Raw genomic sequence first — 13,500 nt, forward strand, 5'->3', positions numbered from 1 at the left:
AGTTTGTGGTTGATTCTTCATCCAATGCTGGGATTGCAGGTGTGCGTGCTACACCTGGCCCTGGGTGGGTGATTTGCCTTACAAGGTAAGGAGGGGAGAGAGGCCCGCTGGCTGCCTGAGCTGCTGCCACTCCCTTGGCTCTTGCTTTTTGCCTCCACTATGAACGGCTGCCTTGTGCCATGTGTCACCCTGCCTTAGAGCCAGCTGAGTATGCGCTGAAACCTCCACTATGAGTTAAATAAACCTTTTCTTCTTAAATTTTGGGTGTTGGGTATTTTGTCCCAGCAACAAGAGAAGAGTAACTAAGACAATATTTTACAGGTTAGTGACATTTTTCTGTAAAGAGCCAAAGAATCGATATACTAGGATTTCAGGTCAGATGACTATTCCAACTACTCAACAATGCCATTGTGGTGCCAAAAAAAGCATCACTAAGTAAGTAAGTTCAGTTATGGCCCAGTTACCTTTATTTATGGACGCTGCAATTAGAACTTCACATACATTTCACAGATCATGAAATAGTCTTTTTTTTTTTTTTTTTTTTTTTTGGCAGAACTAGGGATTGAACTCAGGCCCTTGTGCTTGCTAGGGAAGCGCTTATTCTACTGAGCCATTTCCCCAGCCCAAAACACAGTTTTACTCTTGTAGGAATAAGATTCTTTTTTTTAAAAAAAAAAATGAAATAGTCTTCCTGTGATTTTTTTTCAATCATATAGAAATGTAAAAACCATTCTTAATTTATAAGCTATACAAAGGTATACACTAGGTTTGGCTTACAGTCCATATGTAGGGAAGGCCAGGTGTATTTTTTTACAAGTTATTAATGTTAATGAATTCCAATTTATTGATCTCTTCTTTTTATTTTAATTTTATTTATTTATTTATTAATTTTGTGTATGTGTGGCCAACTCAGCCCACCAGGGGGCGGGGCTGGCTGGCATGTGATGCTGGGGGATTGAACCGCGGTCCCTGTGCTTTGCTTGGCTTAGTTTGTTCTAAGTAGGTGCTTTAGACCACTGAGCCATCTCACCAGCCCCCTATTGATCTCTTCTTGCCATCAATGCTTTTGGTTCCTTTTTAAGAAATCTCTATGTATTGCAAAGTCATGGATACACTCTCCCTTCACTTTATTCTAATAGCTATATTTATTGGTGCTGAAAATCAAACTCAGGACCTTGCCCTTGCTTGGCAGGCCCTGTACAGCTGAGCTAGACCGTTGGCTTTCTAATAGCTTTATTGTATCATTCATGTTTATCTGTGATCCATCTGGAATTAATGTTCTGAATGATACAAAATCGGTTTTATACTTTTGTTTTTGTGTACTCAATGGTGTGTGTGTCCCTTCTCGCTTGCGCGCGTGCGTGCATGCGTGTGTGCGTGCATGTGTGTGTGTGTTATGGGCAACAGAACCCAAGCCCCAGGACATGCTAAGCAAGTGGTCTACCACTGAGTGATTTCTCATCACTCTATTTAATTCAATTTATTTTATTTTGAGACAGGATCTCACAAAGTTATCGAGACTGGCCTGACTGTGTGATTCACCTGCCTCAGCCTTCTGAGTAGCTGAGGTAACAGGTGTGCACCGCTGTATCTCTCCCCTTTTTGAGCTTCACTCTGCAACTCTGACTTATCTGCTTTGTGAAATTCTCCCTGACACTGCATTAAATTCGTAATCTCTTCCATTCGTTCACTCAACCACTACTTTGTGAAGCCTCATACTGCACCATGCTAAGCATAGTGTTTTGTTTGTCTCTGAAGATAATTATAGTACTTTTAAAGAAAAAAATTAAACCTTTATAAAAAGCTATAATAAGTATCACAATACTGCAAGTATTTACTTATTTTTTTCTTTACTAAAAATGAGTGATTGTGGCGACAAATGAGACTCTAGTACTTAGCGTCAATTCTAGCGCAGAAAATGCGCTTATGAAAATTTAATGAGATTAAAGTGCCTGCTTAGGCAGATGCAGAGGCTGGGGTTCGATCCTTGGCATGCCAAGCTGGTCCTGACCCTGGGGCGCGCTGAGATGGCGATTGAGCCACACAGCTGGGTGTGGCTGTGCGTGTCTGTAATCCCAGCTCTTTCTTGGGAGGCTGAACACAGGTGGATCACTACGAATCTGATCTATGGAGTGAGACCCTGTAGACGCTGTCCTAAATATATATAAAAAAGTTGATGATTGATTACATGAGGAATAGATCCACACATGAAGAATAACTGCATATATATAATGGATAAATATACACCTAAGAATGCATATTTACTATGTGTATACATATAAATTCATTGAACAAATACACATAAATGTGTGTATGCAGACTGACAAAACTGAAAAACATTAGTAATCTTATTCATGTGTACCTTAGATAGAAGACAAAGTTTATTTGGCATTGATTAATGATTAAAATCTTGATGTCCCGAATTGGACTACCTCAGTGCAAATCTGGGCCAAATAATTTAACCACCGGGTAATCTTCAACAGATAGCTTAACTTTCCAGGCTCCAGTAACCACAAGCATAAAAGAAGAAACATTTCTCATCCAATTTCTTAGAATATTAAACCCTGAAGGCCCCATGAGGATGCTTACTGATGTACCCTTAGATCCTAGAAAAACATTTGAAACGTAGTAGATGCTCAATAAATATCTACTGAGCGAACAACCAACAGGTAGATCCTCAAAATCTAGTAAGCGCTGATTTTCATTTTATGCATTCCAACTTTCCTGTCTCTCATCGCAGTAGATTTACGGGCGCAGCCGGAGCACTTTTCTCCAGGAACGCAAGGTGGCAGTATCGGTCTCCTTATCGGTCGGCTTCACCAGCAACTCTAAGTTCTGGGTTTTGTCTTAATGCTCAACGTGGGCTGCCTGAGTTATCATAAGGTCAGCTTGTAGCTGCCCTGCTTTCAACTGCAGGGAAATCTGCTGTCTGTAGGAAGGTGCCAGGCGTAGACTGCACAGCATGGTGCTGCCTTCTATCCTGCTAGCCTTCCTCTTAGCTCTGCTTGAATTCTTATAGCTCTTTTTGTAACAAACCACCACACGGCCAGTCCAAGTCATTTCAGAGCTGCAAGGTGCAACAATGTTCCAACTAAGAAAGGACAGCACAAAAAAATACCTCCTCGTTTGCAGGACAGTGAGACTAATCCTGCAGTCTCCCCAGCAGCTCTGTGAAACTGTTGAGACGCCACACCTTGTGGGCACCTATAGGGGGTGGGTGCTGTGAGAGGAGCTGCCCATCTTGCTTTAGAACGGACATGGCTGGTCCTAGCGGCTTTCAGGGACTGTCCCCCCGCACACCTCTCATGTCTTCCAGGCTCAGTTTCTGTCTTTCTAAAATAGGATAATAATCCCTGTGCCAGCTTGTTGGAGTTGGAATCCGCGTATGGAAGTGGCATTACAGAGTGGAAAGGCTGTGTGTTGCCTCCAAACTCTGAAGCATTACCACCTCTACAGTGCATGAGCTCATGGTAGCATCATTCCTGGTTTATCTGCAGAGAGAAACAAGTTCCATCCAGTGTAAATGGGCTTGCCTCCATTCTCTCATCTGTAAAATGGGAGTAATGATAGCAACTCCACCTATTTTAGTGAGCTGAGACAAAACAATAATAGATGTGAAAGTAGTGTTTATATGAAGCTCCTCTCATTTGTAAAAGATTATTAGTTGAAGCAAATGACTTTTCTTGACTTCACAAACAATCCTGAAGAAAACAGTGACAAATAAACTGTCTTCAAAGTCAGCATCTTTGATTGACTGCTTTCACAAACTTCAGGGAATTGAGCATTTAGGAGTTCAGAACAGGGTTAGGGCTGTAGCTCAGGGGTAAATCAGTTGCCCTGCATGTGACAGGCTCTGGGTTCGATCCCAGCACCACAAAGAAAGAAAATTTAAGAAAAAGATAGAGATGTTGCAGAGAATACTGTAGTCAGGAAAGGATAAATCAAATGAGTCTTTTAAAGCTGGTACATGATAAATGGTGTTTGAACACCTGTAGTTGAGTCACGCATATCATAGAAACAGTGTTCACCTGATGCTTTGGTTCTCGCTTTTTGTTTTGTTTTTGGAGTGGTAGGGGCTAAGCAGGCCCTCATACATGCAGGGCGGCGAGTGGTCCACTCTGCGCCACCCCACAGCCCTGTGGCGATCACTCAGAATGGTAGCGTTCTACTAAACCATTGATATTAGGTACTTTATTATTATTTTTCTACCTTTTAAAAATTCATTTTAAAAAAGAAGAGAAAAGAAACCAAACACAAAGGCAAAACAAAACAAAACCAATAAAAATGATACAGAATATTAAGGTAGTTTATTTTTTAAATTTTTTTTAAGGAACTTGGGATTGAATTCAGGCCCTTGCGCTTGCCAGGGAAATGCTTATTCTACTGAGCCATCTCCCCGGCCCCTGTAGTTTAGATCTATTATTTCACTTTACAATTTTTTATTTTTTCAATTAATTAATTAATTTGTATTTTAGTAAGGGTCTACAGGGTCTCATTATGTAGATTGGACTCGTAGTGATTCTCCTGTTTTCAGCTTCCCAAGACCTGGGATTACAGGAGCGGTTCACCATGGCCAGTCTCAATCACCTTCTCAGTGAGCCCTGGGGGCAGGCCGGCACAGCCAGCTGGGGGATCACACCCAGCCTCTGCATCTGCCTAAGCAAGCGCTTTAATCTGCTGAGCTATTTGGCCAGTCCTTCATTTTACAATGTTTTAGTCCTCTGCAGAATAAAAAAAAAATTTGAGTCCCATTTAAAGTTGAAGAACCTGGGGTTACTAAGAGAGGTCATTATTCAGCTCGTCTCTGGTCTCAGATCTAGGATTTTCTGACTTCAAATCCTTGCCCCTCCAGGGGTTTTCGCAGGAGGGTTCTGTGGACCCCTTCATTTGGTAATGAGGACTAACTCCTCATATCCTAGCAGCAAGCCAGCAAGCTTGAGTTAGTAAGTCCCAGAGGTGGAAGGTAGCTATTCTGAAGAACCTAGATGAATGGGATGCCAGTGTGTCTTCCTAAGTTAATTTCAAGGGCCTAAGGAATTTGGGTTATGGCTGTTTGAGTATATAATTTTATGTAGAGATTCAACTAGTTTTTCCTTGTATATGTCCAGAGTCAACTCAGACCTTTAAAAAAATAAAAATGATTAATTATTAGATTTTTAGGAGTTAAAAAGAGAAACAAATTATGAGGTAAGAAGAGTTCTTAGAAATAAAGGCCATTTAAGTCTCTTGGGAGGGATCAGTTATTTGAGAATGATGTGCTGTTTTTGCCACACATAATAAGTTCATCTGAAAAGGCATTTATCCCTGCTGATGCAAAAGTTTTTACGGACTAGTTTAGTGAACTAGATGTCATTTTAACGTGTGAATTTTCATACACCGTGTTTACCAGGAATCTTAATTCCTTAATTACTTTGCAATGACACCATTCTAAACTATCATGTCATTGCAGTTTACTTGTTGCTAAGAGTGTTCAACTTTAGGGTTTAAACTTTAAAGCCAAGTAGCAGAAGAAAAGAAAAAAGAAAAAGCAATGCAGAGCTAAAAGGCCTGCACACTTAGGTATCAGGTTAGGCTGTTTATTTCTGATTATCTAAAGAATGATACTGATACTGTATTTTATGACTTATTCATCCCAGCTGTAAAGAGCGCTTGTAACATTCTGTTCCCTTGAAGATTTATCCAAATAAAATATTTGTTTGCATAGATCTCCGTGTAACAGTTGACACTATCTTTTAGTGAAAAAAATAGCCCTCAGAGCTTGCAAATGGAAATACAAAACTCTTACTGAAACATTCATCTGTCCCCCCCATCTACTTTTAGAATAATAGATTTTTATCTTTCTTAATATGTACTTGGTTTTAACTGGAGAAACTTGAAGGCAAGTAGGTTTCTAGTATTTTAATCTCATGCTGGCTAAATTAATTTTACCCAGCAACTTTTGAAAAGGTCAACAATCAGGGTGAGTTATGATACTATTTTAAAAGTCATCTCGTAGATAACCAAAAGCAAGGAGAGAGCGGGGAGGGAGGCGTCTAGAGTTCATTTAGTTACTGTTTCTTTGCCTTGGGATTCCACCTCTCTGCCTTAGGTGCCAAAGTCAAGCCTCTGCCACACCTAAGAGCTAACAATCTCTGAGAGAAGCACTATGGTCTCTTGTGAAAAGTGAAATACGACCTTGCAATAGATAGACAACATGCGTGGTCCTCTGACAGACACCGGTGCTCAAGGACTTTTGGAGCCCAGGGACAAAAAGGATCAGAAAGCTTGCAGTTTGACTTGGAATTTCAGGGATAATTACAATTACAAAGAGGGTTGGGTGGGCAAGGAAAAGGCCCTGGAGCGCTGGGTTCCTGTAGCACCATCAGTTAGGAGATGGACCTTGTACTGCTTTTGCTTTGTTAAGGGAGTGTGTTTCTCCCTGGAAGGTGACAGAAGAGATCTGCAGTCGCCCTGGCTCTTACCTGCTTCCTTCAGAAGCAGGGTATAGGGCCGGGAAATAAGTGCTTCCCTGGAAAGCGCAAGGGCCTGAGTTCAATCCCTGGTTCCACCAAAAAAAAAAAAAAAAAAAAAAAAAAAAAGTAGAACCAGGGTGCTGAGTCTGGTTGGCCCTATCACCTTTGCTTGCTGGTCCCACTTACTGTTAACCAGTCCCAAAGACTAGTTTTTGTAACTAGAACATTCTGCTAGCTAGGGAAGGGAAGGGAAAGGTTTGCAGGAAGCACAGGGTAGTAGAGCAGGGCTGTGGGGTGTGAAAGGACTTTTCAGCCAAAGGTGAGCAGTTAGCTGATGGGCGGATACACGGGTCATTGTAAGAAATAATGTGACCCATGGCATGTGTCAGAAAGCTATATCTTTCTGGAAAAAGACATTTGGAAGAAGTGTTCACTTCTTGTCCACTGGCTGCCCTGCTCAGAGTTAGGCACAATGGAAGGGCCTTACCCTAGAAGTGCTCGTTCCCTGTCTGGAAGGGAAAAAAAGGAAACTCTCACAATTAAAAATAATATGAGAGTCTCTGTCGCTTGAAGCTCGAGGCCCATAACAGCCCTGCTGCCCTGGAATTACCTGCGGGAGGCGTGGGGCACACCTGGGAGGTCAGCCGGAGTACAGAAGAGTTGGAGGGACTGGGGTTCTTGCGCCCGGCCAACATGGATCACTGCGGTTATGGTATTGGGAAGAAGCAGCTAGTGTCTCCAAGTGAGCTCGGGGAAACTGAGGCGCAGCCAGTCTTCACGCCCAGGGCACCTGGCTCTGGACTGCGGCCACCCTGTTCGCTTCAGTGTCGTCTGACTCTAGCGCAGTACCTGTACTTAGATCTTAAAATAACTAATCAGCTTCCCTCAGAAATCGCATTTTCAGGATAATCCGACTCAAGTCAAAATAAAGACTTGAAAACTCCAAGTTTGTAAATGAGGAGACAAGCAGGGTTGTACAGCTCTAAACTTTTGCCTGATCCAAGGCAGGCTAGAAAATGTTTCTTTTATCTAAATACATACTTTTTTCCTTTTGTGACATTTTGGTCTTTCTGAACGCTAGGGGCTCCCGAATTCTCTGGTTCCAGAGTAACTTTTCCTTTTAGGAGTTGTTTTTTTTTTTTTTTTTGAAGGGGGTGGGGGAAATGTGGCCTTAATTATCCTACGTTTTAGGCAGCTTAAGGAAGGGGCTGTACTTTCGGAATCCCGTCCGAGCCAAGCGAGGAGGGCCCTCCCCCTCTCTCTCCTTCACTCTTTTTAAACGAGCTCGAGCAATAAAAGTGCAGAAAACAAACCGAGCGGCCGCAGCTGCAGCAGCAGCAGGAGAAGGAGGCGGAGGCGGAGGCGTACCCGGAGTCAGAGGCGCTGCGGGCCGCGGAGCTCGGCGCTGCCCATTCATTGAGCGCCGGCGGAGGAGGCGGCCGGAGCCCGGGTGCCCCTCGCCCGCGGGGACACAGCCCAGACCCCGCCGTCCGGCCCGCGCTGCAGCCTCCGCTCGGGACCCGCGCTCTCCCGGGACTTTCGCACGAGCGGGGCGGAGCGCAGACAGCGCGGCCGCGCCAGCGCCATGCAGAGCTACAAGTACGACAAGGCGATCGCGCCCGAGAGCAAGAACGGCGGCGGCCCCGCGCTCGGCCCCGGCCCGCGCAGGAGCGGCGGCAAGCGCGCGCTGCTCGTCTGCCTCGACCTCTTCTGCCTGATCATGGGTGAGCGAGCCTCCGGCCCCGGCCCCTTCCCGCCTCCGGCGCCCCTGCTCCGCACCCCTGCCCGACTGCGGGCCCCGCGCGCGCGGGCGGCGGCTCCGTCTCCAGCCGAGGCCACGAGCTGAGCCGCGATCGCGGTCGCCGAGGAGCTTGCCGCCTGCACCCCAGCCCACGGCGTGCGGAGCGTCGCGGGTGCGCCTGAACTGCAGCCCTGCCGCGGCCGCCCTCCCTCCTGCGCCCCGCGGAGCTCGGCCAGTCCTGGGCCGGTCCCGGTGCTCGGTGCTGGTCCGCACCCCTTCGAGCGCCTACTATGCGCCTGGTGGTGGGCGGTTCCGCAGAATCTGTTTAAATTGGCCTTCTGTCCGAGTTGGTGCCAGAGGGGTTAGGTGACCCATTTCCTCGACAAGGACACTGAGCAAAAGCAAGCCACGATCTTGCCTAGGGACCTTGATCTAATTCGCCCCTCCGCCCCCCGAAAGTTGAGACGCCGCGTATGGTGTTTACCAAAGTACTTGGGAGCGGGGCGGTGTGAGGTACAGGATGGGGAGAAGACTGGGGCAGGCAGAAGCAACTGCGCGTCTACTGGAGCTCCGAGGTTGGAGTCTACCGAGAATTTTGTTTTTTAAATTTTTATTTTTTTATTTTTTTAAGCGAATCGTGGTGTAATGGAAAGCGCACAGGACTTGTCCGGGAACGCTGCCACTCTGCCACTTGCTGGGTGTACCCTTAACTGCCCCCTAGGCCTCAGTTTCCTCTGCAGTTGGCTGGGTGTGTTGAAGGCGATGCTCTCCAAGGCCCCTTCCTGCTTTAAGAACTCGGATTTGGTCCAGGAGTGGTTCTGCCAACACTGCTAACTGAAGAAACATCTGTGTTCCCAGTTCAGTTCCCTGAAAATAGAAGTCCTGCTCTAAGACTTAAGTCCCTTTGAAATGGACATGTCCATTGGGGTCAGGCTAACCTGGGAATTCTTGGGCTGGAGTTGAGTTTCCCTGGGCCCAGGATTCTTTGGGTAGCTGTGACCTTAGTGTCCCGTACTCTCTTGTCCTTGGCCTGAATGTCCATGGGAAGGTCCAAGACCAAGAAGGATGAGACTTTTAGAGTCTTAACAGAAGAGTGGCCCCCTTCAGCTGGGAGAGACCGCTGGAGGCAGAGTTGTGCTGTGTGGAATCCAGGTGGCGGGGTTCCATTCCCTGCTCTTCAAAGTAACTGAGCTTTTAGGTTGCTATGTGAAAGAACTGTCACTGGAGGGCCTACCTTCCTAGTGGCACTGGCTTATTATCATGCACAGAGGGACAGATTAGTATTTAGTGTCTTGTAACTAATCTATTGAATCTTTAAAAGACCCTCCCAGGTCCTGAGGGGACTACAGTGGAATCCTAAACATGTAGAAACTGCTGTAAACTCTTCTGCCACTTCCCAGTGCTGACCGCAGTGTTTTGGTGGTGGTGGGGCCAGCTTTTCTAGGCTGGCTGTGTGAGGTACCCTCCTTCCTCCTGCTTGGGTGATAAGGAATTGTACAATTTCATTGTTCTCCTCCCTTTTGCTCTTGATTTCAGAAGGCAGCCCTGAGAGATGATGAATTCTTATTAGAAGAAAGAAGTGTGAAGGAATTTGTTAAAAAAAAAAAAAGACATTCCTGGCAGCTTGGGTAGTTTAGCTGTCAGTGAGGTATACCAAAGCTCCCTGCGCCAGCTAGTAAGGTAAATCTTCCCCTGCGCCAGCTAGTAAGGTAAATCTTCCTGCTCACTATCACTGTTGGTGTGTGCTTGAGCAAATGGCTGTAATTCAAAAAAGCAATCAGGTGTCAGGACAGTGGTGAGTTTTATTAAGAGTGGCATCTGCTTGCCTTTTGCAAGGGCTATGCATCTTGCCATTAAAACCTTGGCAACATTGGCCTTTTGAGTCATTTGTTGATTGATGTCCCTTGCAGTAATCACCAGTTAGGTTCTTCTCTTTACTCGGGAAAACTGGAAGATAAACATTGTGAGATATCATGCCAGAGAACTTTATGTGACTTCCAAAACAAAAATTAATATAGAACATGTGATTTTAATATTCCACACTCTGTACTCCTAACAAAATTATTTCTACTTAGTTCACTCTCGGCCTAAACTGTCGGTGTGATTTAATTTTATGTAGTTTATTGATCATATGGCCTGGATTATAGAGTACTAATATATTAAGAAGAGAGTGGGTTTTGTTTATTCTCCCGTGGGAGTACATATCAAGCCTCATCTCTTAGTATCTGGAAAAAATAAAAGTTGATGTGCTTTACAAGTGTTACGTAAGTGGAAATAAGCAGGTACCTTAACTTGTTTCATGCACCTTTGTAGAGTGTTTTATTTTGGATGAAGGAAAGACTAATTGAAAGAATTGCAATGGTAACTATCTTTGAGCAGTTGTCTTTGTCAACTGATTCTTTCAAAACGTAATTATGAGTCTATTCATGGTAGTTTTTATGGAATTCATTGTATTTTTGTTTCAACGAAATGATCTATGTCAGCTGTGTTTTGCATATTGGTTCTGGTTCCGAGAACAGAGAGATTTCCAGGCAGAAATGGAGTTCTACCTATTTGTCTCTTTAAGTGCTATTGACTCCTTTTTAAAAAATACAAGTTAATTATATACTTGTCATTGTAACACTTATGCAAACATATCCATCTCCTAGACATGAAAACCCAAGTCTCAAGGAAGGAGACTATCCAGGACAGATTCATACCCAAGTCACTTTGAATTCCTCCCAACTTCTCAGGTTACTTGGGCCCTGCTCTGGATGATGCTGAGGCTCAGCTTGTGGTATGTCCTGCCGTTCCACATTTCTCAGTTACACGTGTGCTCCCAAACCAGTTGGGGACCAATGCTTGTGGCCATCGATCCAGAATTTAGGTGCTCAGCAGCCATTTTATTTAATTTGGTTGTTCCAGGATGTTTTCAGATATTTGTTGATTGTAATTGCATGGTTGAGGTAAAGTTTTAGAATTGGTTCCAAGTATAGGATACATGGAGTCATCCTGTATTGTTCTATTTCAGTTTACTTGTTGTTTAGCTATTACACTGTTTCATAATGAGATGAGGACAGTATGATGTAGAAAAGGCCATAGGAGTGTCCTGGAGGGAGAAGCGTCACGTTCCTGGCTGTCCCATGGCTATGGGCTAGTTGTGAGATTGTGGTCAGTGGGTTTTCTCTTTCCATCAGCAAAATGATGGTATGAGTGGGATTATGTCTGATGTTCCAGGTCACCATCAGGCATACTGGGCCCAGTGTCCAGCAGAGAAGGACACATTTGCTGCGTGTCTTCCTTATGGGCACACTCTGCCGAGCCTGTCACCAGTGGCATCTTGCTTTGCTGTCACATTGCTGTGCGATTTGGGGAACATTCCCTTGACCACTCTTCCTCTGATTTCTTTATCACTGTGGTGCAGGCCAGGGACTAGACCATTCCTGGACCTCCCTCTCAGGACTTTGAGCCTATCCTCTATGCCAGGACTGCACCATCAACCAAATTGGGCTATGTTTAGCCAAAGAATCAATGTTGAAAATTAGCCCAAATTAGTTCTGACTCTAGAGAGAAAGTAAGTATTGCTTTTGTAACAGTTAATCCGGTGTGCTGAAGAACAGGCCAGATTTCCCCCCCTTTTTTCCATTGTGCCCTTTCACCTGCTCCCTGAAATTTATAGTTATCACAAGGCAACAAATAAGTAAGCACAACAGGTGGCTTTTCCCTTTTTTGCTCAATACCTTCACTAAGTGTGTGCCAGCTACTAGTACATTCACTAAGTAGGTGCTTCTAATAACCAATAGGTTTTGATAATCTATCACTGAAGCACAGAATGTAGACATAGGTTGTTCCTAACCAACTATTAAGTTGCCTAGCAAAGCTTTTTATATGGATTACTATAAATATAAAGATAAGTTTTTATTGAGTTGTCTACAATTGTGGAAAACATCTGTTGCCTTCTTTTTTCTTTTTTCCATTGCCTTTTTTTTTTTTTTTTTTTTGCGGTACTAGGGGTTGAACTCAGGACCTTGAGCTTGTCAGGCAAGCGTTTATTCTACTGAGCTATCGCCCCAGCCCTCTATTGCCTTCTTGTTCAAGATTGCTAGTTATTTTTTCTCTCTTAGCTGGTTTCTTTGGACACATTTTCTTAAGAAAAGACTGAGGGGAGCTGGCTTTTCAGGAGGTTGCTGGAACTATATCAGTGGCCTTCTCCACTTTTTGCTCTTCTGATTGTCAATTTTAGATTCTTCCGTTCCCCTTCCTGTGCAGTTGTTTGGGCCCACAGGCTCTGTGGTGAGTGCACATGTGGGCACTTTCATTTAGGGAGAGTTTTACCTTGGAGTTGTGCCTTGTGCATCAGCCTAACTTTGTGCAAGTTATTTGAGGAGTGACCAGTGATGGGGGAGGGTCTACTGTGTCAATAGTTCATAAACTCAACTGACAGGAGAACTGCCTGTGATAAAATACAGAGTCTTAGGTTTGCCCAGGAGATTTAAGTTCAGTGGGCTTTAGGGTAGGACCTGTGATTCTGTATTCTATAAAATCTTTGGTTGATTCTTATCAGGCCAATTTTAAAGTCACGGTATATACTCTTGTCTTAAGGGCAGCTGAATGAGGTTGTGGGGGTTATTTGTTCCTATTCTGAATGTGCTAGCACTTTCTGCACTGACAGGTTATTCAGTAGGCTTGGTTTCTGGGTGGCCAATGAGTCTATATTTTTTAGCTAAGAATTTTAGCAATTGTTTGCAAAAAAAAGCGTACCTCTGGTTTACAGGGCTGAAGGTGCCCTGTGACTTTTAGTTCAAGGACTTGGTGTTGTCTTTGACTGCTGAAAGGCTAGACTCTGTATTTTCTGGTTTTGAGATGAGTTCTCTGTCATTCGCCTTACCAATCAAGAGATTCTGCTCAGGATAAATGAAACATTTTTTAGATACTGAAGTTTGTGTGTGAATGAAAGGTGAAAGAGAAATAAATTCGATTCCTAAATACAGCCTTTCAAAGATCAAAGTTAGCTTTGCACAGTATTATAAAAACAACACAGCATTTGAATTTACCCAGCTCTGGATTTGAATTTGGACATAAATGTTAACACCCATAGGTATGATTGGGTAAAAAATTATTTGACTTCTTCCTCAAATCTTTGTTTACTTTTTTTTGGCAGCAAAATTTCCTAAAAATGTATCATGGGGGAAATTCTGAGGAGATACCAAGAAGAAAACTAGGCAGAGCAGACACAAATGTTCTCCATTAGCTGAAGGAAATGCAGCATGGGTTTTCTGACCCTGTCCGGGAAGGTCAAAGGGTGGGAACAGTGGGCCCCTTGGGTGG

The 13,500-nt window shown here is 44.1% G+C and overlaps 1 protein-coding gene across 1 annotated transcript in view; it reads left to right on the plus strand.

The window, feature by feature from the left end:
• Positions 1 to 7,722: 7,722 nt before the first annotated feature.
• The window catches only part of Plpp3 (phospholipid phosphatase 3), a 77,365-nt gene continuing 71,587 nt past the window's right edge, over positions 7,723 to 13,500 (plus strand). Inside the window, exon 1 of the mRNA XM_004642541.2 lies at positions 7,723 to 8,176. Coding sequence (XP_004642598.1) covers positions 8,038 to 8,176 — 139 coding nt within the window. The 5' untranslated portion in view covers positions 7,723 to 8,037. The remainder of the gene's footprint in view (positions 8,177 to 13,500) is intronic.

The sequence above is a fragment of the Octodon degus genome, unplaced genomic scaffold, assembly GCF_000260255.1.
Source record: "Octodon degus isolate 3935 unplaced genomic scaffold, OctDeg1.0 scaffold00156, whole genome shotgun sequence".
In the NCBI taxonomy this organism is placed as follows: Eukaryota; Metazoa; Chordata; class Mammalia; order Rodentia; family Octodontidae; genus Octodon; species Octodon degus.